This window comes from Miniopterus schreibersii (genome assembly GCF_964146895.1).
Source record: "Miniopterus schreibersii genome assembly, chromosome: 7".
Classification (NCBI taxonomy): Eukaryota; Metazoa; Chordata; class Mammalia; order Chiroptera; family Miniopteridae; genus Miniopterus; species Miniopterus schreibersii.
This window is the reverse complement of record NC_138108.1, coordinates 309,506-329,398: the sequence shown is the minus strand read 5'-3', so window position 1 is coordinate 329,398 and position 19,893 is coordinate 309,506. Positions and strand designations below refer to the sequence as shown.

Here is a 19,893-nt window from a genome sequence, read left to right as displayed (position 1 = left end):
TGGGACAACTAATCGATGTTTCTCTAAAGTCAAAAAGGTTTTAAAGATTTTTAGTGGGAAAAGATCTCACTGGCAGCAGCTACAAATACCTGGAATGACAAATAGAAGAAATACGTTACTAAATATTACTAAGATCGGTAAGGAAAGTTGCTCTACAATTAGAAATTTTTAAGACAATGGCCTGTAAGGCTGATGCGGAAGTCTGGAGCCCCCCTGCCCACGCCGCGGACCACCCGGGACAGCCTGGACTCCCTCCCATCCCTGGGCGGTGAAGCTCCCTGCAGCGCCTTGCGGTCCCCATGCCCTGCGCTCCGCTGCCTCCTGCCCGTCCCCGCAATCGCCAGCATGCGCGGCAGCCCCGCGGGGTACCCGGTCCCCTGACCGGGCTCCAGGTCGCCGTCCCCCTGGCGCTGTGCACCTGTCGGGGGCCTAACGGTAGCTTTGCGTCACCCTGGGGGCAGCTAGGACAGCCGCTCGGTCCTGGCGCGGGGGCCGGCGGTGGTGTGGCCGGGGCCGATGTAAATCCCGAGGGGCGGCGCAGGGCTTGGGGGACAGGAGGGAGGGGTCTCTTCCCAGCTTGGGACGTGAGGCCGCCCTACTGGGAGTGGCACCTACTCCCACCTGGGCTTTTGGGAAACGGGCCGGGCGTGCCTCGGGTCGGGAGCACTGGAGAAGTCTCCTGGAGGACGACCCCAGTCGGTTTTGGGTTAACCTCGGCGGCCTTGGCCTGTGCGGCCGCTGGGGGCAGAACCACACCCAGTTCGGAGGGCGCGTGGGGCGAGGCCTGGAGGGCGCGCGGCTCACCGAGGCCCTGGAAAGACAAGGGGCGTGTGCTCCTGCCAGCCGGGAGGGGGCGTCGGTGTCGCGTTTCTGTGGCCGGACGGGGTCGCGAAGCTGGAGGGGTCAGAAGGCTGAAGGGCGCGGGCCTCCGAGGGCGTCGCGGCTCCTTCGCATCACAGCCTCGGGCTGAGCTCGGTGCCCTTAGGCCGAGGATTGCGACGGGTGGAGCTTAAGAAGAAGTGTGGCTGGCACCCGGGGCCGCGGAGGGAGCCCTAAGGCGGGCAGCCGCGCCCCGCCCCTAGAGGCGAAGCCCCGCCCAGGGCAGGGTGCCGCCCCGCCAGCCGAGGTTCCGCCCCCAGCCGAAGCCCCGCCCAGGGCAGGGTGCCGCCCCGCCAGCCGAGGTCCCGCCCCTAGAGGCGAAGCCCCGCCCAGGGCAGGGTGCCGCCCCGCCAGCCGAGGTCCCGCCTCCAGCCGAAGCCCCGCCCAGGGCAGGGTGCCGCCCCGCCAGCCGAGGTCCCGCCCCCAGCCGAAGCCCCGCCCAGGGCAGGGTGCCGCCCCGCCAGCCGAGGTCCCGCCCCCAGCCGAAGCCCCGCCCAGGGCAGGGTGCCGCCCCGCCAGCCGAGGTCCCGCCCCCAGCCGAGGTCCCGCCTCCAGCCGAAGCCCCGCCCAGGGCCGGTTGCCGCCCCTCCATGGAGGCCCCGCCCCCAGCCGAAGCCCCGCCCCGGACGGAGTCCCGCCCCGCCAGTCGAGTCTGCCGATTTGCATTCGACGCCACGAGGTCCCCCCGCCTCCCCGCCCACTCCCGATCCTTTCACCAATCAGAATTCAGTGCCGCGCTCCCAGGCAAGCCAATCGGCGGCGGGTCCGCGGGGGCGGGGGCGGGGGCGGGGGCGCGGCGCGGCCCGCGGGCAGTCGGGAGCGGGCGGAGCCGGCGCCGGACCCGAGGCCGCTGCGGGGGACGGCGCGGGCGGTCTAGCCGGTGAGGACTCGGGGCGGCGCGGACGCGGGGCGGCGGGAGTCGAGGCCCGCGAGCCGGGGCGCGGCGGGCGTGGGGGGCGCGGCGGCGCGGGCGCCTCGGACGGCGGTGCAGCGCGGAGTCCACGCCCGCGCGGCCTGTAGGACGGCGGGCCCCGTGCGAGGCGGCCGCGTGTGGGAGACAGCGCCTGAGGCCCGTGGTGCCCGGGAGGGTCCCGCGTGGGCCCGGGGCGGCAGTGCCCCGCGTGGAGCCTCAGGTGTGCGCGGTGGGGCGGAGGTACCGCGCGTGGAGTCTGGGTATGCGCGCTGAGGAGAGTGTCCCGCGTGGAGGCCCGGGGGCGGGCGGGGCGGCGGGGGCGGCCCGCGGAGGCCCAGGGGCGCGCGGTGCTGGCCGCCGGCTGCACCCGGCCGGGCCGCCTCCCCCGGACCGCCTCTCAGGGCCGGGGGCCCCGCGCCAGGTGCCAGGGGCTCACCCCGGAGGCCGGGGGCGTCTTCCGAGGGGGCCGCGAAGAGTGGGACCCGCGTGGTCAGCGCCGGACACCTGCGCGCGCCGCGCCGCCGAGGAGCCGCCGGACGAGGGCGGGCGGGGGGCGCGGGGGCGCCGGCGGCCTCCCGAGGGGGCGCCTTCCCGCCCGCCCGGTTCCTGCGGCCGCGGGGACGCCGCTCTTCCCGGTGCCGGAGGTGGAGGAGGGTTTGGGGCAGCGCGTGGAGTGACTCACGCGTAGGCCCAGTGTCAGTTCGGTTTTCTGTATCTGCTGCTTGGAAGGGTGGTTCCGGGGAGGGCGAGGCGCCTCCCGCTCAGGGCTGCGCGGCGCTGGCCGCACCTGCGAAGGCGCGTCCGGGGTGCGGGCGTGTTGAAGGAGAGGCAGTGGGGTGAGGGTGGGGTGAGGGTGAGGGTGAGGGTGAGGGTGGGCCCCCGCCGGCCCGATTTACCGCACGTTCGTGGCCAGTGTGGGGACGTGCAGCCTCCGGGCCCGCCAGGCCTGCCGGCTCCTTTTCGCAGTGGACACCAGGCCCCTTCTGGTCTGACGCCTTTCCCAGCGTGGGTGCTGGCCGCCCGCTTACCTCCGCCTCGGTTCCTTGCTGATGAAAGGAGCCGAAACTGACCTCGCGGGGCTGCTGTGAGGACTAGCCAGTGGGAAAGCTGTTGGCAGTGCCTGGCGCACAGTCAGAGCTTAATAACGGTCGGCCATTCCGCGCCCAGGCGAAGATAGTCGGAGTGGACAGCGGGCGGGGTGTCAGTGGGTGCCTGTGCGAGGGCAGGGTGCCCTCCGGGCGACAGGGCAAAAGCTGACGCCCGATGATTCTGTGCCACTCTTCAGGCGCCCGGCCCGCCGTCAGCGGCCAGGAGGCCTGTCCGTCCTTCTTTCCGACGCTCCCACCGTAGCCACATCCACACCTCTGCACTCGGACGGTAGCAGGTTTTTCCTATTGCTGCGTCCCCTTTCAGGGTGGTTTGCGTTTTCCCTCACCCCCTTTCTTATCGGCTGGCCAGTGGGGTCACCAGCTTCCTGCACACAGCAGTGTTAGGGATGCGGGAAAACCGAGGTCACTCCAGGTTTTACCTCAGCAGCAGAGTGAAAAAGGTGGGGATTCCACAAAATTTAATATGAAAAGTCCCAGTGTTTGGTGGGTCTCCGGGGAGTGGTTATATTGGTGGTGATTCTGTAAATTGATCTAATCTTTTTGGAGAGCAACTAGCAGTATGTGATAAAGACTGATTATGGAACCCCAGTTTTAAAACAGACTCCAGTATGCAAACCCTGTGTGCGCTCCACAGCCAGTAAGCATGTTCTGGCAACCCCGTGCCCGTCCTTGCCTCCCAACAAAATGTGAACCAGTTGGATCCGTGGAAATGTGTTCAAAAACGTGGCTTAACCAAAAGGGCGAAACAGTGCGTACACAGCAATTATACTGTTGTAAAAATATGCGAGGACGTGGACAAGGGTCAGAGGGAAGTTAGAATGATATCCGTAGTTTTGCTCAGTCATAGGATTGTCTTCCCCTGAGCTGCTATTTGGTTTGTAGCCATTTCAAATTCTAACGCAAAAAGTGTCTGCAATGTTGTAGGATGCAGGGGCAGCTTTCTTCAGCCCACCTCTCTCCCCAGCTCCTCCTCAGTGCTTCCCAGCTCTAGACCCCAAGTAGGTGTGAGGCTGCATCCAGACCTCCTAGGTTACGCCACGGCACCCTCACCGCCCAGCAGTCCCATGCCTGTGCACACACTGCTCGTCCAGCTGGTCTCCTGTCCCCTGCAGGGCCCAGCTCCGATGTCTGTTGCCTCCTACTTTGTGCTCTCTGGGACTGCAGTGGGTAAGTGCTCCTGGCCACTGACATAGTTGTCTCCCCTTCCAGATCTTTGTGCCTGTGTGCTTGGCATCCAGGGTCCCTCAAAGCAGAGAGGAGACAGCACACCCTGGAATCAGGGTGGGGCTGAGACCACTTGCAGAGCTGAGCGACCACCAGCAAGTCACTAACCTTTCTGAGCCTGGGTTCCTCGATCTGTAAACAGGATCCTGAGGGTCAAATGCGATGACCTGAAGGAGGGCCTGCCATGGGCACCTGGTAGTGAGGGTCACTCAGGATGCGGTGGCTGTTGGAATGTGCACCAGGACCTTGTTTGGGCCTGATGCAGATGCCGTCTCCTCGTGGGGCCTTCTCCCTCCCTCTCCCCCATCAGATCCGGTCTACTGCCCTTACCTGACGTTCTCCATGGACAGACCACCGTTTGCCATACTCTCTTCTTTGTTTTCTTCCAGTTTAATGGGAGGGATTTTCTCTCTCTTAGGAAGTCCCGTATCCTTAAGTACTTAGACTTGCTTGATAGGTGCTCAGTAAAGTTAATTAGATTTCATCAGGGGCAAGGGTGGATGCCAGGCTTATGGGGCCTGAAACTTACACAATTGGGGAACAAGGGCCTCTTTAAGAAAAGGAGACAGTGTTACAAATAAAGATTAATTTTGAAAGTGAATAATTATTTAGAAGGAGAAAAAGCAAATAAACGACAGATTTGAAGCATCTGACCAGGACACAAGCATCACTAAATCCCGGAAAATGGCATATTTGTTAGTTACCTGATACATGCTGTAGTACTTTTTCTTTGACTGTGTTCTTTTTAACTCCCTCTTCCTGTGACAGAAAACAGAAAGAATTTAGTGATGCCTCTAGCATAGTTGATCAAAAATTTTTATTATTGCTAGGGTGCAGAAAACATGACTTCACACATAGCCGTATTTGCTGTTTCCAGTACAGCTACAGGTTTGTGTCTTGGAGGAGGAGTTCTTTTAAATTCTGTTCTGCATAATTCCATTCAAAAAACTAGAAAAATCTATGGTAAATCTCTAATTCTACTATATTATCAATTTTTCTGATGGGAGCACTACAGGTTTTCAAGCCTTGTTTCTGCCCACACACCTCCAGGTGCAGCCCCGACGCACAAGCTCAGGTGCCGCAGCCCCCTGGCCCTTGGTCTCAGCACCTGGTGAGCAGGCACAGTGCTATGGCAGTACTCCTGGAGGCCGCACCTGCACTGAGGTCGATGGTCATAACTTAAGGGTACACAGAAGTATCTCCAGACAACATAAATGAATCCCATTCTGTCCACAATAAATGTCTCTAACTCATTGGGCCCTTAGCTGGATCTCAGAGATGCCCATAGCCCCTTCTAAGCGATGTGACTCACGTAAAGGGAGAGGGAGAGAGTGCAAGAAGGCAGCAGTCTCAGTCCACTGCAGTTAGAGTATTTTTTGCAAATTTTACAAAAGGCTCTGACTGTAGGCACACTTTGCGTAGGACCTTGGTAGTGGCCAGTGCAAGTGAGGGCCAGAAACTGGAGGCAGAATAGCCGCTTTTGCAGGGGCAGTTTCTGTCCCTTTGCTTGATGCCAGACGGACAACATAGTAGAGCCCATGGGGTGAGGGAGCTCTGAGCATCCTCCAGCCACCAAGGGAATGTGTTGGGGAGGAGGAAGCGCACTAAGCAGTTTCATGGACCATTTAAATCACTGGGCTTTATTAACACCTGTCTCCTTCATGATTCAAACCCCAGCGGCTTTGGTGGTAGTTAACCAGGTGAATGTTGGCGGAACAAGTCTCAGTACAGTGATGGCCGTGTAAGGGTCTTTGTCCAATAAAGGGCTTCATATACAGCAGCAGTCCCCCGAAAAATTCCCGTAGCCTGTGGCATTGCTGCAGTCACACCGCCATAGGGCAACATCGCATGTCTGGGGCAGTGTGAACAGTCCTGCCAGCCGTGTAAAGCACAGCACATGCAACTGCGTACAGTGCGCAACACTTGAAAATGGCAGTAAAAGCTTGTGTTACAGGTTCATGTGTTTACTGCACTATTCTTTTTATTGTTATTTTAGGGTGTATTCTTCCTACTTATAAGAAAAAAAAGTTTGCTGTGAAGCAGCAGCTGTGTTACCCCAGCAGCAGTCTCACACACCTGTGTCTGCTGTCTCTCGATGGCATCATTGCCTCTCGTGCTTGGTTCGGTCTCATGGTGTTTTGTCCAGTAACTTGCTGTCCAGGTTGGTAGTGCGTGAGCAGTGGGCTGTCGCACGTAGGCCTGCGTTCAGTGCTCTGTGGTGTTCGCACCGCGACGAATCGCCTGATGACTCATTTCTTAGAATGTATCCCAGTCGTCCAGGCGATCGGGGTTCAATTCCCGGTCAGGCCATACCCGGGTTGTGGGCTCAGTCAGTGACTGTCTCATCATTGATGTTTCTGTCTCTCTCCCTCTCCTTTCCTCTCTCTGAAATCAATAAAGATATTAAAAAAAAAAAAAGAATGTATCCCAGTCATTAACCTCACATGACTATCTGAACAAGAAATCAAGTCCAGGGTGTTTGAAAATATTAATTTTCATTTAAGTGACCTACTTTATTTATTTATTTTAAAGAGAGGAGGGGGTGGGGATGAGAAACATCAATGTGAGAGAGAAACATCGATCGGTTGCCTTTCATGCACACCCCAACCTGGGTGGAACTGGCAGCCTGGGTATGTGCCCTGACGGGGAATTGAACCTTTTGGTGTATGATGCTCCAGCCAACTGAGCCACACGGGCCAGGGTTAAGTGAACTGTTCTAGAAGGGAGAGCAAGCACAACCAGAGGAGAGACGGAGTGGTTCTTCCACTTTCTCTTGGCAGGTGAGCACAGTATAAGTAACCCTGCCAGTGAAGACTTCTAAAGCAGGTCGTAATTACGCAGGAGCCTGCAGAAAAGCCATCTGATTTCAAAAGTAATGGGAAGAAGGAAACAGAAATCACCCCTAACCTTCTCCCAGAGAGAACCCTGTAGACATGGTTTAGTGTGCGTGATGCCAGGCTGGTTCCGGAAGGTGGAGTGCTCACACTCCACCTGTCTCCCCCCCCACTAACTGTGGCCAGAGAGCCTGGACAGCTGTGTGGAGCTGTTGAAGGACTCTGATAAGTAAATGGTGACAGGCGGATTGGGGACAAAGGCCAGAATTTGGAGTCCCACTGCACCAGCAAGGAGGTTCCTGTTTTTCTTCCAGCATCCCCAGCCTGGTCACTGGGTATCTGAACCCAGAGGTGGGCACAGGTGCGAGCACGGAAAGCTGCAGGAGAAGAGGGCAGGTGAGGGAAGCCACACCTGTCTCCGCCCTGCCCTCCATGCAGTCCTGTGGCCGCAGGAGCCTGTAGATGCCTGAAGCTCGGATGGAGTGGGGGGAGCCCTGTTGCTTTGTCTCTGTCTCTCCTCATGGGGCTTGGCCTGAGACAGGTGGGGTCGCAGGAAGAACACGGTGGAACAGGGAGACTAAAGCCCTAACTTCTGGCTGGAGGACAGAGGAGAGCTCCAGGCAGCTGGAAGGTACACCAGGGAGACTGCAGAGGGAAGAGCTTGGAAAGTGACCCCTGAAGTGGCTTATGAACCTCAGGGCTCAGCGCTGAGCTGTGCACGCACGAGTTTGACCCTGAGCAGGTTGCCAGGGATGTTGGCAACTCAAATAACAGGAACCACGCTAGCCATCCGGACAGCCCCTGAGGGTGAGCTGGCGTGACCACAGCCCACAGGGAAGGCTGGCCGGGACTCGCAGCCTGAACCCGGCCAGGCCCATGCCTGCCAGAGCAAAAGTACCAGCATTCTCCACGGATTCAAACAAGACCCAAGGTCTCAGCACAGTTTTTTAAATATCCAGGATACAATCCAAAATCACCCAGCATACACAGAACCAGGACAAGCCACCTCACGAGAGAAAATACAGACTGGAAGCCGAAATGCTGCAGATGTCGGGATTACCTGAGGAAGACTTGGGGTTAGGCAGAAACGGCCCTCGTGACCTTCACCCACTGGCATCATTTCTGGGGATATGTTATGTTACACTACAAAAGCACTTTGCAGGTGTAATTTAGGGTCCCGACCAGCTAATCTTAAAAAGAGTGAGGTGTCCTGGATCATCCAGCTGGGCCTCATCTATTCCCACAAGCCCCTTAAAGCAGAGCTGGTGCCCCAGCTGCAGCAGAAGGGATGGCGGGAGAGAGGACGCTTCAGCGTGCTTTTGAAGGAGGAAGCCACGGGGTGCAGGTGGCCTCCAGAAGCTGGCGGCCAGCACGGACTGGGGGCCTCAGTCCTGTATCCAAGCAGAAATGAACAGGTCTGAAGTGCCATCTCCCCAGAGCATCCACACAGGACCCCAGCCAGTTGACACCTTGACTTAGACCTATGGGACCCTCAGCAGAGAACTCTGCTGGTCCACATGCACCCACACTGCCAGCCCACAGAAACGGAGATAATAATGGCTGTTATTTTAAGCTGCTACGTTTGTGGTGAGTTGTTATGGTTGCAATAAAAAACTAAAACACGCTTTAAAGCAGCTGTTATTAAAATGCTCCGAGAAGTTAGGGTACTCTTGAAACAAGTGGACAGATAGAACGTCTTGGCCAAAAAATGAAAATATGTAAAGAAAAACAAGTCGGAATTTTAGAGCTGAAAAGTAGGGTCACTGCAGTAAAATGGAGGTGACACAGGAAACCGTGAATTTATAATGCATAGTGTACATTTTCTTAAGTCAGATTTTTTTTGTTTGTTTTTTTAATCTTGAAGAATTTGCCTTATGTTATATTGGCTGGGAGCCAGGGTCCTGGCTGCTGGTCTCTCCTCTCCCCAGATTGGATCTGTGGCCACAGCAAGCGGCTTGATTCTCTGGCTCTGAGTTCTGGTGGACAGAGTGCCTGGGCCAGCGTCTCACTGTGTAGGACCCTCACACACACCCCCTCAGCTATGCACTGTTCCAGGGGATCCTGGGACCCTCTATACATTGAAAATTGTTGCTAGACCTGTTCATTTTTAACTTATGGAAAATTCCAAACATTCACAAAAGTAGAGAAGACATACCAAACCCAGCTCCGTAGTCACCGAATGGGCAGTAGCTTGGGGCCGGGAGGGGTGTTTTGTGAGTCTGGTCTGTGGTCCCCTCCACCTCACTAGGTTATTTTAAAGTAAATCCTAGACCGTATTCTGTCCTGTCTTTCGTATACACACAGTACCATTCAGACACCTGGAGAATTAACAGTTCTTCACAACATACAGCACCCAGTTAGGGTTCAGATCTCCCTGACTGTCCCATAAATATTTGGCTCAAGGTCCATGTTTGGCAGGTAACGTCTTTTAACGGTTTCTATTCCCCCCTCCCCACTTTTCTGGCCATTTTTTGAAGAAATTAGGTCATTTTTCTGTGGAATAAATATGCCACATTCTGGTTTCTCTTGTAGTCAATCTTTGAATCATTAGGATACATTTCACTAGCGATGCGTAATGAAGTTACTGAGTTTTAAAGTCACCTGAACAAATTTTCTGTAGTTTAGCCATGGTTTTAATGTACCATTAGGATCATTTGTTTCATTTTTGAGCTTTTAAGACTCGCTTTTCTAAAACACTGATTTAATTTTGTTCGCTAATCACATAAGAACATTTACAAGGTTCCCAAGTCAACCCGACTCACATCGTGTGTTAGAAGTGGTTCCCCGGCCGCCTCCCCACACTCCCCCCAACCCGTGGGAACCGGTCTCGTTAGCTCCTGGTTCATCGTCTCATCTGAATATAAGCAGATGCTCCTGTTCGTGCTACTCCTCTAGTCCGACACCTGCTCTCACACTAAAGCAGTGTGTACACATCGGGTCCCCACCTATGTGACGATTCTGATGGTAAATTGGGCAACTTCATATCAAAACAAGAACTGTCAGGTATCCAGATTCATTTCAGCTCTTAAAGCTTTATTTTTCGTGCCCTGGCTGGGTACCGGATGGTTAGAGGGCGTACCTGTACTCCACGGCTGGGAGGTCCATCCCAGGCCAGGGCATCCCATGAACGCATAAATAAGTGGAACAACAAATCAGTGTTTCTCTCTCTCCCTCCCTTTCTTCCCTCCCTCCCCCCTTCCTCCCTCTCTCTAAAATCAATCAGTAAAAAATTTTTTAACTTTATTTTTCAGTTAATAGAACTTTATTTAGCTTTAAGTGAGACTACCTGATGGTAGGTCAAAATGACTGACATCTGCTTAGTGTCCAGGCAATTCTTTTAAAAACCTAGGGGGTGAAAGTAGAATTGTATGGTTTGCAAATACTGGTTATGTCTAAAGTCATCTCTTTGGACCGTAACCTGTATTCACATCGTGGTGGTGAATTTGCCTGAAAGAGACCTCCCTTTTCCTGCAGACGCGTAGCCACTATTTCATATGCTGGGGGAGGAAGAATGGGCTCACCTGATTTTATAAGGTTTAGTTCACTTTTGGCTGCTAAATTCTATAAATTGCGTGGAGTCTAGAATGCATCTTTCATTTTTTTCACGTGGAGCTGCCTTAGCACAGAATCACGGGACCTTAGAGTCAAAAAGAATCTGACTCCCGTCCCTCCCCTTTCATCATCCAGAATGAGGGTGGGGCTGGGCGTGGGGCAGTGACCGAGCTGTTCATGGCCCAGCTGGACTTGGATCCCTGTGCGCTGCCTCCTGGCTCCCGCCCCCTGGCTCCTGCTCTGTCCTTGTGTCCCACGAGTGCCCGAGTGTCCATCTGCCTGATTATTTGGCCTCTTTTGTCACAGCCTGGGGACACCTTTCTGTTTGCGTGAGCTGCCCTTCAACACTGGAGGTTTTTGAGGCTGGCGACTGCGGCTGCCCTTCCTGGTACTTGAGGGACAGAGCACTGCCCAGGACGCAGATTCTGATCGTTCCTTAGGCTTCACATACGTGACATTGATCCCGAAGCACCTGCTGGGGCAGGTGTGCAGGTGAGTTCCCCAGCACCCTTCTCCCCAGGTTTTCAAGCGCCAGGCGTGTTTCTGTGTCATTCAGCAGACGGGCTGTGTCCTGGGGAGGGACTGTCCTCGCAGCCGGCCCTGTTCCCGTGGGTGGGATGCCCTCCTGCCCTCCACTGGCCAGTGTCCATTCCTCATCAGCTCTTGAGGCCTTGCCTGGCAGTGCAGGCTCTGACGGTTTCCTCCAGTTCCTTATGTCGATTGAATTACTCAGTTGCTCACTCTAAAGCCTGTCAGCCTTGCTGCTGGACAGGGAATGAAAAGCGCCCATCTGTTGCACTGTGTCAAAGGGGTAATGCAGCCCCGGTGGCGAACCAGGTGACAACCCCATTTGAGTGTCAGCACCAGAAGCTTGTTCCCAGCATGGAACGGGTTTAGGCACATCGGTCGTACGTTGGAGTAAGTGCCACACCCTGGGTCCTCGCTGGTCACTGGAAGCACAGCGGGTCCTCACTCAGTCGATAGGTTCTTGGAAACTGACATTAACAGAAACAACATAAACGAAGCCAGTTTTACCAACGGCTAATGATACGAACCAAAGTTTAGTCCCTCCCGCATATTTCTGGTCATACAGACATCACCAAACTTATAAATGAAGACCCCAAACACTTCTAATATTAGACATTGAAATAAACATCAGCTACACATACATTTGAGAAAGATTAATACTAAAAACAAGTAAGGTCATGATTTTCTAACCCACTGGTTTCAGTTCAGAGTCTTGGGTGGCTGGGGCCTCTCCTGGCAGCTCAGGGTGCAAAGTGGGACCCACCTGGACAGGGGCCCTTCCATCGCAAGGCCAACCACACTCACAAGAATGGGGACCATGTCATGGGCAGTCCCATCCCATGCACACCTTTGGGATCCAGGAGAAACCGAGAGTCCCTGGAGGAAACCCATGTGGACATGGAGACCATGCACCCTCCACACAGACAGTGGCCCCACGGGAATCGATTTTTTATCAACATTATAAGGAAACAACCGTGAACAAAATGGAGTTATTTGAGGACCTGCTGTGTTTTCTGCTTCTAAGAGAAGCAACCAAAAATACTTCCCGGAAGGTGGATTTTTGCACAAGAGGAGTGTGAGCCAGCTCCCTACGCGGTGACGGCTGCTGTGCTGGGAGCAGGAGCCGGGTTTCCAGCAGGGCCGGCGCGCTGTGGCCAAGTCTGGCTGGGCTCGAGTCCCGGCTCTGTCACTCCTGAGTTATGTTTCCGTGGCAGACTTTGTTTTTACTAGACTCTATTTTTTAGAGCAGTTTTTAGTTTGCAGCAAAACTGAGTGAAGCTACAGAGGTTTCCCACATGACCTGGTCCCCACCCTGGCGCGGGCTCCCCGGATGTCAACCCCCCGCCCCCCGGAGGCAGCATTTGTTACAAACCTGCATTGACACGTCATCAGCCAAAGCCTCGCCAGACTTCTGAACCAGTCTTCCAGCTTCAAGGTGGAAATCTGACTCGAGGTGGATTTTAAGTTTTTATGAAATGAGTCTGCACAGGAGAGAGCACTCAGTGTCAGCAGTGGAAGCTGTACCCAGCCGCCAGCAGTGTTTTTAGGGATGAAGACCACAAAGCGCTTTGGCCTGGTGGGAGGAGGGCGGGAAAGGAGCCACAGTCTTCAGAGGTCGCTGGTGGTTTTCACGTCGCTCTCCCTGGCTTTCGGGGAAGGGTCACTGGCAGCAGCAGGGACAGGAGCAGGGGCTGCAGGACCCTGGGTGTGACCTTGGTGTTTCCTAGTCTGACTTGCACAGTCTTGCCTTTGCGATGTTGGTTTACAAGCACACAAAACGGAGCACAGTAGCTTCTGTATGTCGTGACTCGCACCAACGGTTCCGTGCATTTTCCCGTTGTCGATGGGAGGAAGTCATCAGCCGTAAAAAGTGCCTTGAATGGGCAGCCTCCTTCCTACAGGAAGTGTCCAGTTACACGCTCCTTCTGAAGTAGACGACAGACTCCAAGAGTGACGTAGCTGACGTTCGCAGCACTGGGGTTTCTTGAACTTAAAGCTGCATAACTTTTCAGTGGGTAGTTTGTGCCACATCACTGTGTCACAGGTAGATTTTTCTTTGGAAGGTTAGTGCCTCCCGGGGCACTAACTCTCCGTGGATCTGTCTTCCTCAGATGACCCTCTGGATGTGTGTCTGTGGCCTGAGTCTCAGAGTCAGCCGAGCCGATGTTCATGGTGGACTGGATGTAAGTTTGCTGTTCCGACCGGTTTCCTCCTGGGAGGCCTATGTTAGTTTCCCTTGAACTAAGAAGAGCTTTTTCGTGTGTCTGATGGGTCTTTCTTTCCTCTGACAGGTGAGGCAGTGGTAAATGGTGTGCTGTTTTAAATAGGTTTTCATGATAAACACAGATACAGAAAAACCACCTGAATCAAGTGCATGGCTTAATGAGTTATAAAGTGAACGCTGTCCTGGGGAAGTAATAGAACTGAGCTCCCTTCCTGTAATGTATCCCAGTGACAGGCCCCCCGACCCCGAGGGACCCCTACCCCGACTCTTCTCGTAATAGCCTCCTTGCATGTTCTCCTTAGTGTTTCCTCCCCCATGTGCCCTCTGGACACCATGGGTGGGTCTTGCTGTTTTCTTAGGGGGGGGTGTAGGCATGACTTTCTTATAATGAGTAGAAGAGAGAAAGCCCGAAGACATTTTTCCATCTAAGATTATTAGGAACAGATACAAATGAGAATTATAAAGTGGAGTAAGGAAGGGAGTCACTTCTAACAATCCACTCTGGTCGTGGGTGTTTTCAGAATTGTGCTTTACTTGAGCTGGGAGGGTACCTTTGGTACCCAAAGTCAAACACCCCAGCTTGTCTCCAAAGAACCTGCCCTGGTGGTTCAGAGTTCACAGCTGTCGTGGGCTGACCGAAAACTTACCTGTTTCACACGGGGGACGCCTTTAAGGTGGGGTCCTGTGGACAGCCCCTCAGGCCTGCACTGACTACTCTGGCATGTGAAATTGAAGGGAAAGCTCGCCTTTGTGGTTCTCGGAACCTGGATGTCTCAGGTCTGCTTTTAGTGACATGAAAACAGTGGTTTCCTGGAGCATTGGTCTGTTTGTCAGCAGCCCTGCCATTGCTTCAGGACTCTGCACCAGGTGCTGCATGATGAGGCGTGCGGTTCGGGTTCTTTGATGCCTGTGACGTTGAGCAAATACTTAGCAGACACTTACACCAAGCGTTTAGTTCCTGCTCTCTGGCACACAATCTGGAGAGAGGATTCTGAAGATGATAGGCAGCTGCTACCCTGGCCCAAACGTGGCGCCCAGGGCTGCGGTCCGTTCTGTGTGCAGGAACTGGGACGGGGGAGGGTGCCTGGTGGAGCGGCACCCTGCCTCGTCCTGCACCCTTGCTGCTCACCTTCCACTTCCCCAGGTTTGATTCCCCACCTTCTCCTTGCTGTCTGATAAACCAGACATCTGTGGAAGTCCCCACCCTGGTGGGCTGGGCAGGCCGTCTCTGCTGGGTAGGTTTTAAGTGGACAGAGGTGGTTGCCTGGCACCTGGTTACTGAGAAGCTTTTTGGATTTAATTCAAGAGCTAAGAAGCTCATGAGTTTGTCTTGATAACAAAATAAGCATGAAAAAAAGGAAAGGGCCAGAGGACTGAGCAATGTATCAGGCACGCAAGGGACTGGGCCGAGAAGTCAGTGAGATCACTCCTCTAAAGCGTTTGCTGCAGACGCGTGGAAGAGTTTTTGAGCAGGATCACGTGAAATAAACACTTTGGCAGCAACTGTGTTCTTTCTTGGTTATACATCTGGCATTTGTTTTGCCATACTGTATTTTACTATTAAGTATATTTTTTTAAGTTGACTTTCAAACATATAAATACGTATATTTAAGAAGGAAATTTGCCATAAATAGAAGGTAACTGGATTAATAGCTACAATTCAGAGCAAGCAGTCTTAATAGATTCTGGCTGGTACGTAGCCTATTCTTTGTTAAAAAACTGAAGTGATTTGCCCTGTTCAACTCAACAGCTTAACAGCAGAGACCATCCCTGGGGCACAAGGAGGAGTGGAAAGGGCACCCAGTGTGCCCCAGCTGCTTGGCCCTGCTGGACCTCAGTGTTGTCATCTGTTAAGTGGGCGGTGGATGGTTATTGTGAGGATGGGTAAGGCAGGTGCCTTCCAACCCCAGGTGTGTGGTCCCTGTGAGACACTCACCCAGGCTCTTCTCCGTGCCATGTCTGAAATGACTCCCCGTGCCACCGGTAGCACCCATCCAGCCTAGAAAAACCAAGGACTGCAAAGCTGGCAGGGACAGGCCTGGTGTCTTGAGCTCCTGTCCTTGGAATTTCCCCACCCATCAGCAGAGATGAGGGGCCTGCTGAGCGCCACCTGACACACGCTGGTGCTGTGCTGCCTGGGACCCATTACCTGTGGCTGGTGGAGCCTGAGAAGGACCAGCCCTGCCAGCCTCGTGCCCTCTGCCCACCGAGTGATGGGAGTGATGGCAAGGGGCTCGCATAGGAGCTTCTGTGGGGTTGGTGTGCTCTGGTGCCCTGGCTGCAGAAGCACCTGGGAAGTATTGTTATTGGGAGTGCTTGTTACATTTTCTGTTCCACCAACCAGGTATGAGTAGAAGATAGCTTTTTTTTTTTCTTCAATATACCTTTATTGATTTCAGAGACAGGAAGGGAGAGGGAGAGAGACAAAAACATCAATGCCCGGCCAGGCGTGGCTCAGCGGTTGAGCATCGACCTAGGATCCAGGCGACCGGGGTTCGATTCCCGGCCAGGGCACGTGCCCGGGTTGCGGGCTTGATCAATGACTCTCTCATCATTGATGTTTCTATCTCTCTCTCTCTCCCTTTCCTTTCCTCTCTCTGAAATCAATAAAGATATATTAAAAAACAAAAAACAAAAAAAAATCAACGATGAGAGTCATTGATTGGCTGCCTCCTGCACGCCCCCGACTGGGGATCGAGCCACAACCCTGATTGGGAATCGAATCGCAATCTCCTGGATCCTAGGTCGATGCTCAACCGCTGAGCCACGCCGGCCAGGCAAAGATAGTCTTTTTTTAAGTCTTTTTTTTTTTTAATCTTTTTTTAATCCTCACTTGAGGATGTTTTTTACTGATTTTTCTTTAGAGAGAGGAAGGGAGAGCGAGAGAGGAAAACATCAGTCAGTTGCCTCTCGTACACCCCCGACCAGGGATCGAACCTGCAACCTTTTGGTATAGGGGACAACACTCCAACCAACTGAGCCACTCGGCCAGGCAAGTCTGTATTTTTATGTAATTTAAGACTTATTGGAGTTGCAAAAATCATGCAGAGGATTCCTGTGTACCTGATCATTTTTTTCAGTGTTTTAATATCTAAATAGCTGGTGATGATTCTTTGCGTTTGTTTTGCTGTAGCGTATCCCTACTCGTAGCTGGTGAAGAATGGGCGAGATAGAAGGGACATACAGAGCCCTGCAGACCCCAGGGGCTCGCCTGGGCGCCCAGCCCCTCGCGGGTGTGAGCACCCTGGAGCCCGGGCAGGCTCCCTCGGCTGGGATGGCACGGATGGCGGCCAGAACACAGGAGACGCGCTCTCCCCTCAGGGTAAAGCTGCTGGACAACTCCGTGGAGATGTTTGACATTGAGGTAAGAAGCGCGGTGTTTGGAGGCACGGTTCCTTACATTTTCTGAAAGTGAACTATTACGTCCCAGATTACGTTTCGCCCGTTAGGCTTCACTCGTTTATGAAGTTGACCAGGAGTGGCTTTGGTAACATCCAGTAAAATCCTTGCAGATGGTGAGCCGGCCCCTCTCCCTACAGTTTGGAGAGTGGGACCCTCCTGTCTGTCCTCTAAAATTCCGACCTTGTTGTCCCCACGTTCTTCTCTTGGAAGCTGGCCTGCTGCCATAGAGCACAGACTGGAACCCGGGGGCCTCCACCCAGCTTCTTCGGCTCAGTCCCTGGCTGCCTGGGTGGGGGTTTCTTAGCCTCATTGCGTGTCAGCTTCCTGAGGGTGACTGCGGGCCCCTCGCTCAGGGTGGCTGGGGGACTGAGCACTCACCGTGCCGAGCCTACACAGGAGGTACCGCTCAGTCTTAGCATAGAACTGGTTTTTCTGGGTCAGCCATAATAACATCTGTATTTTGAAAATTCCCTACTATTAGATTGAACTGATAATGTTGGCAAAAGTAATTACATGTATGTACATATCCATGTATATACATATTTATAGGGCGTCCCAAAAAACGTATACACTGACTAATTATAAAAGCAGTGTTTATTAAAATACGTTTCATTTTCAAAATTGAACTGTTAGCTGTTAAAGTGTGTATACACTTATTTGGGGACACTGTATTTTTAAAGAACAGTTTTAGACTCACACAACACATTGGAAATCATTTTTTCTTATTTTCTAAATGACATTAGAATGAATATATTTTTAAAAAGTTATTAACTTTTATTTAAAATTAATATATTATTTAAAAGTTATGCATTAACTTTCAAATGTAATGCGTAAGTATATTATCTTTCTTAAATCTTTCACACTGACTCACAGTAGTATCTTTGGAAGCTTTTCCTGCTCTAATGTCACAGCAGCAAGAACAGGAGTGTGAACTTAAACCCTTGCGGGTTTATTTATACTTCGGTTTTCTGTCAAGAAGTCAAGATGCTACACAGAAAGTAAAATGATTATTGAGCTGCGGGCCAGGCTGTGAGGGGGCCTGGAGGACATCCCCGTAGGTGCTTTGCAGGAGAAAGGCGAGGGAGGGAGAGGTGAGCACAGTGAGTTGAGAAAGGGGCTGCATGGAGGGGGCTGCCTCTCGCTTGGAGCCTGGGCGCACCAGCCTGTGCTTAGCGTCCAGATTCATAGTGTTTGAACTCCCACCCCTAACGCTTCTCTTAAGGTCTTACTTGAGGAAGATGTCAGACATTTCACTGGGGCAGTGGTAGCTGAAACCAGCAGGACCTGTCTGTCCAGCCTCCAGTCACTCCTGTGGTGCAAGAGGCACCTCTGCAGGGTGGATAGTCTGGCATAGGCAACCTTTGACCCCGGGAGCTAGGGGGTGGCTGTTGGTTCTGTGACCGCATTTCTGGCTCAGGCTCACCAGGGCTCCCTTGTGAAGCCCTTGTAGGAAGCAGGTTAAGGGTCTGGGAGCTGATTGGGCTCCCACACCTCTTCCAGGCAAACGTTTGGGAGAATCTTCACCATGTAGCCATCCTGAGCTAAACACATTTCCTGTGGTCCCGGCTTCTAACAGGTCAACATTTTTAAAAGGTGAAGGAAGGAAGGAAAGAACTGCACCACGGTTCACTTTGGTGCATCTTTCTTTGGTCCTGCTTAATGGGCTTTATCAGCTGAAACTAGGCCCAAAAAGAAGTCATCTCACATTTACTGTTGAGTCATAAGCAGGGTGTAGTCTGAGAAATTCACTCCTACTAAGCATCTGGGTCATTTTACACATAAGGAAATTACAGGTGGCATCTTGTAAAGGTTTCAAAATATTTAGAGCTTGTAAATGTTTTAATAAATTGAGATTGTTGTTTGTATTAGTCAAATACAATCATCGTGTGTGATGTTTTGATGCACCTGGAGAGTTACCAGAGATTAAAGAACCACGTTGCTGTTGCACATCCTGGGGGAGAGGGTGCTTTTTGACTGTGGCTACTTGCTGGTGTGCCCCTTTCAGGAGCAGTTAAAACCGACTTTGGTACATTAGTCGGATCCTGCTTCCAAGGGCTCTGTCCTCTGCAGCCGCCAGCTGGCCCTGCCGAGTAACACACACCCCAAACTTAGTGCTTGAAGCAGACATTACTGTGTATTGCCTGCATATCCGAGTGTTCACTTGGAGGGTTTTTGGCCTGGCTGGCTCTGAGGGCTGGGTGGTCTAGGATGGCCTTACTCACAGGTCCCTGCCTCAGCAGGCACCTCCCTCCTTGCAGACTCTCTCCCTCCAGCGGCAGCGCCTGGTGACTCAGTGAAACTGTCAGGTCCCTTGGGTTCTGGGCTTGAAATTCGAGCGTTGTCACTTCCGCCAGGTTTTACTGATCAAAGCAAGTTCCCAGGCCAACCCGGATTCCCAGGGTGGGGAGGCAGAGCCACCGTGGTGGTGGGGTGGGCCAAGGAAGCTGTGGCCTTTGGCGGCCAGCACAGCAGCTGTTGCCAGTGGATCAGGGATGCAGTCCTGTGAAGCTCAGAGCCTGATGGCAGTGGGCTGGGCTGGTTTGCCAGGCAATAGACATGCTTCCTTGTCCTGCCCCCGAAGTGCTTCCCCACAGTCCTCCGGAAGGGGCTGCCCTGAGAAGGCAGGTGTGCCCTGCTCCTTTCTGACCCCGTGTCTCCTGGGGGTCACAGCTCCAAAGATCCTGAGGTCAAGGCTGGTCGCCTGCCTGGGCCTCCCTTCCCTGCTCCACTGTTACTCCTCACTGGTCACCTGTGTCCCCACTCCTGCTCCTTTATATTTGATTGTATTAGAGAGAGGAAGGGGGAGAGAGAGAGACATCAATTGATTGCCTCTCATATGTACCCCTAGCTAGGATCTAACCCAAAACCTGGGTATGTACCCTGACCATGAACTGAACCCAACATTTTTTGGTGCACAGGACGACTCTCCAGCCAACTAAGCCACACCAGCCAGGGCTTTTTTTTTGTTGTTAATTGACTTTTTTAGAGAGAGAGAGAGCCCCCCTTTATATTTGAACTGAGAGACACAGATTATGGTCAAGTGGCATTTGCTTTTGGATGGCTGAGATGATGGCCTGCAGTGCGGGCCCCGACCGGGTGAGCCTCTGGCCACAGAGAGGACACTCCTTGTCCCAGATTGGCCTGTGGTCTGTCTCCTGGTAGGTGGTTCCGGGGGCCAGGCTTTGTTCCATCCACTGCTGTGTCCTCAGTGTCTGGACAGGGCCTGTT

At 53.4% G+C, this 19,893-nt stretch overlaps 1 protein-coding gene across 3 annotated transcripts in view; it reads left to right on the top strand.

Annotated features, from left to right (window-relative positions):
* The first annotated feature begins 1,673 nt into the window (after positions 1–1,673).
* The window catches only part of FARP2 (FERM, ARH/RhoGEF and pleckstrin domain protein 2), a 76,624-nt gene continuing 58,404 nt past the window's right edge, over positions 1,674–19,893 (top strand). For 2 of the 3 annotated variants that reach the window (XM_081142072.1, XM_081142074.1), the window contains exons 1-4: positions 1,674–1,759; positions 10,818–11,003; positions 13,151–13,222; positions 16,397–16,627. In XM_081142072.1, the coding sequence (XP_080998198.1) occupies positions 16,424–16,627 (204 nt within the window). In that variant the 5' untranslated portion in view covers positions 1,674–1,759; positions 10,818–11,003; positions 13,151–13,222; positions 16,397–16,423. The remainder of the gene's footprint in view (positions 1,760–10,817; positions 11,004–13,150; positions 13,223–16,396; positions 16,628–19,893) is intronic. The other variant, XM_081142073.1, reaches the window with a different exon arrangement.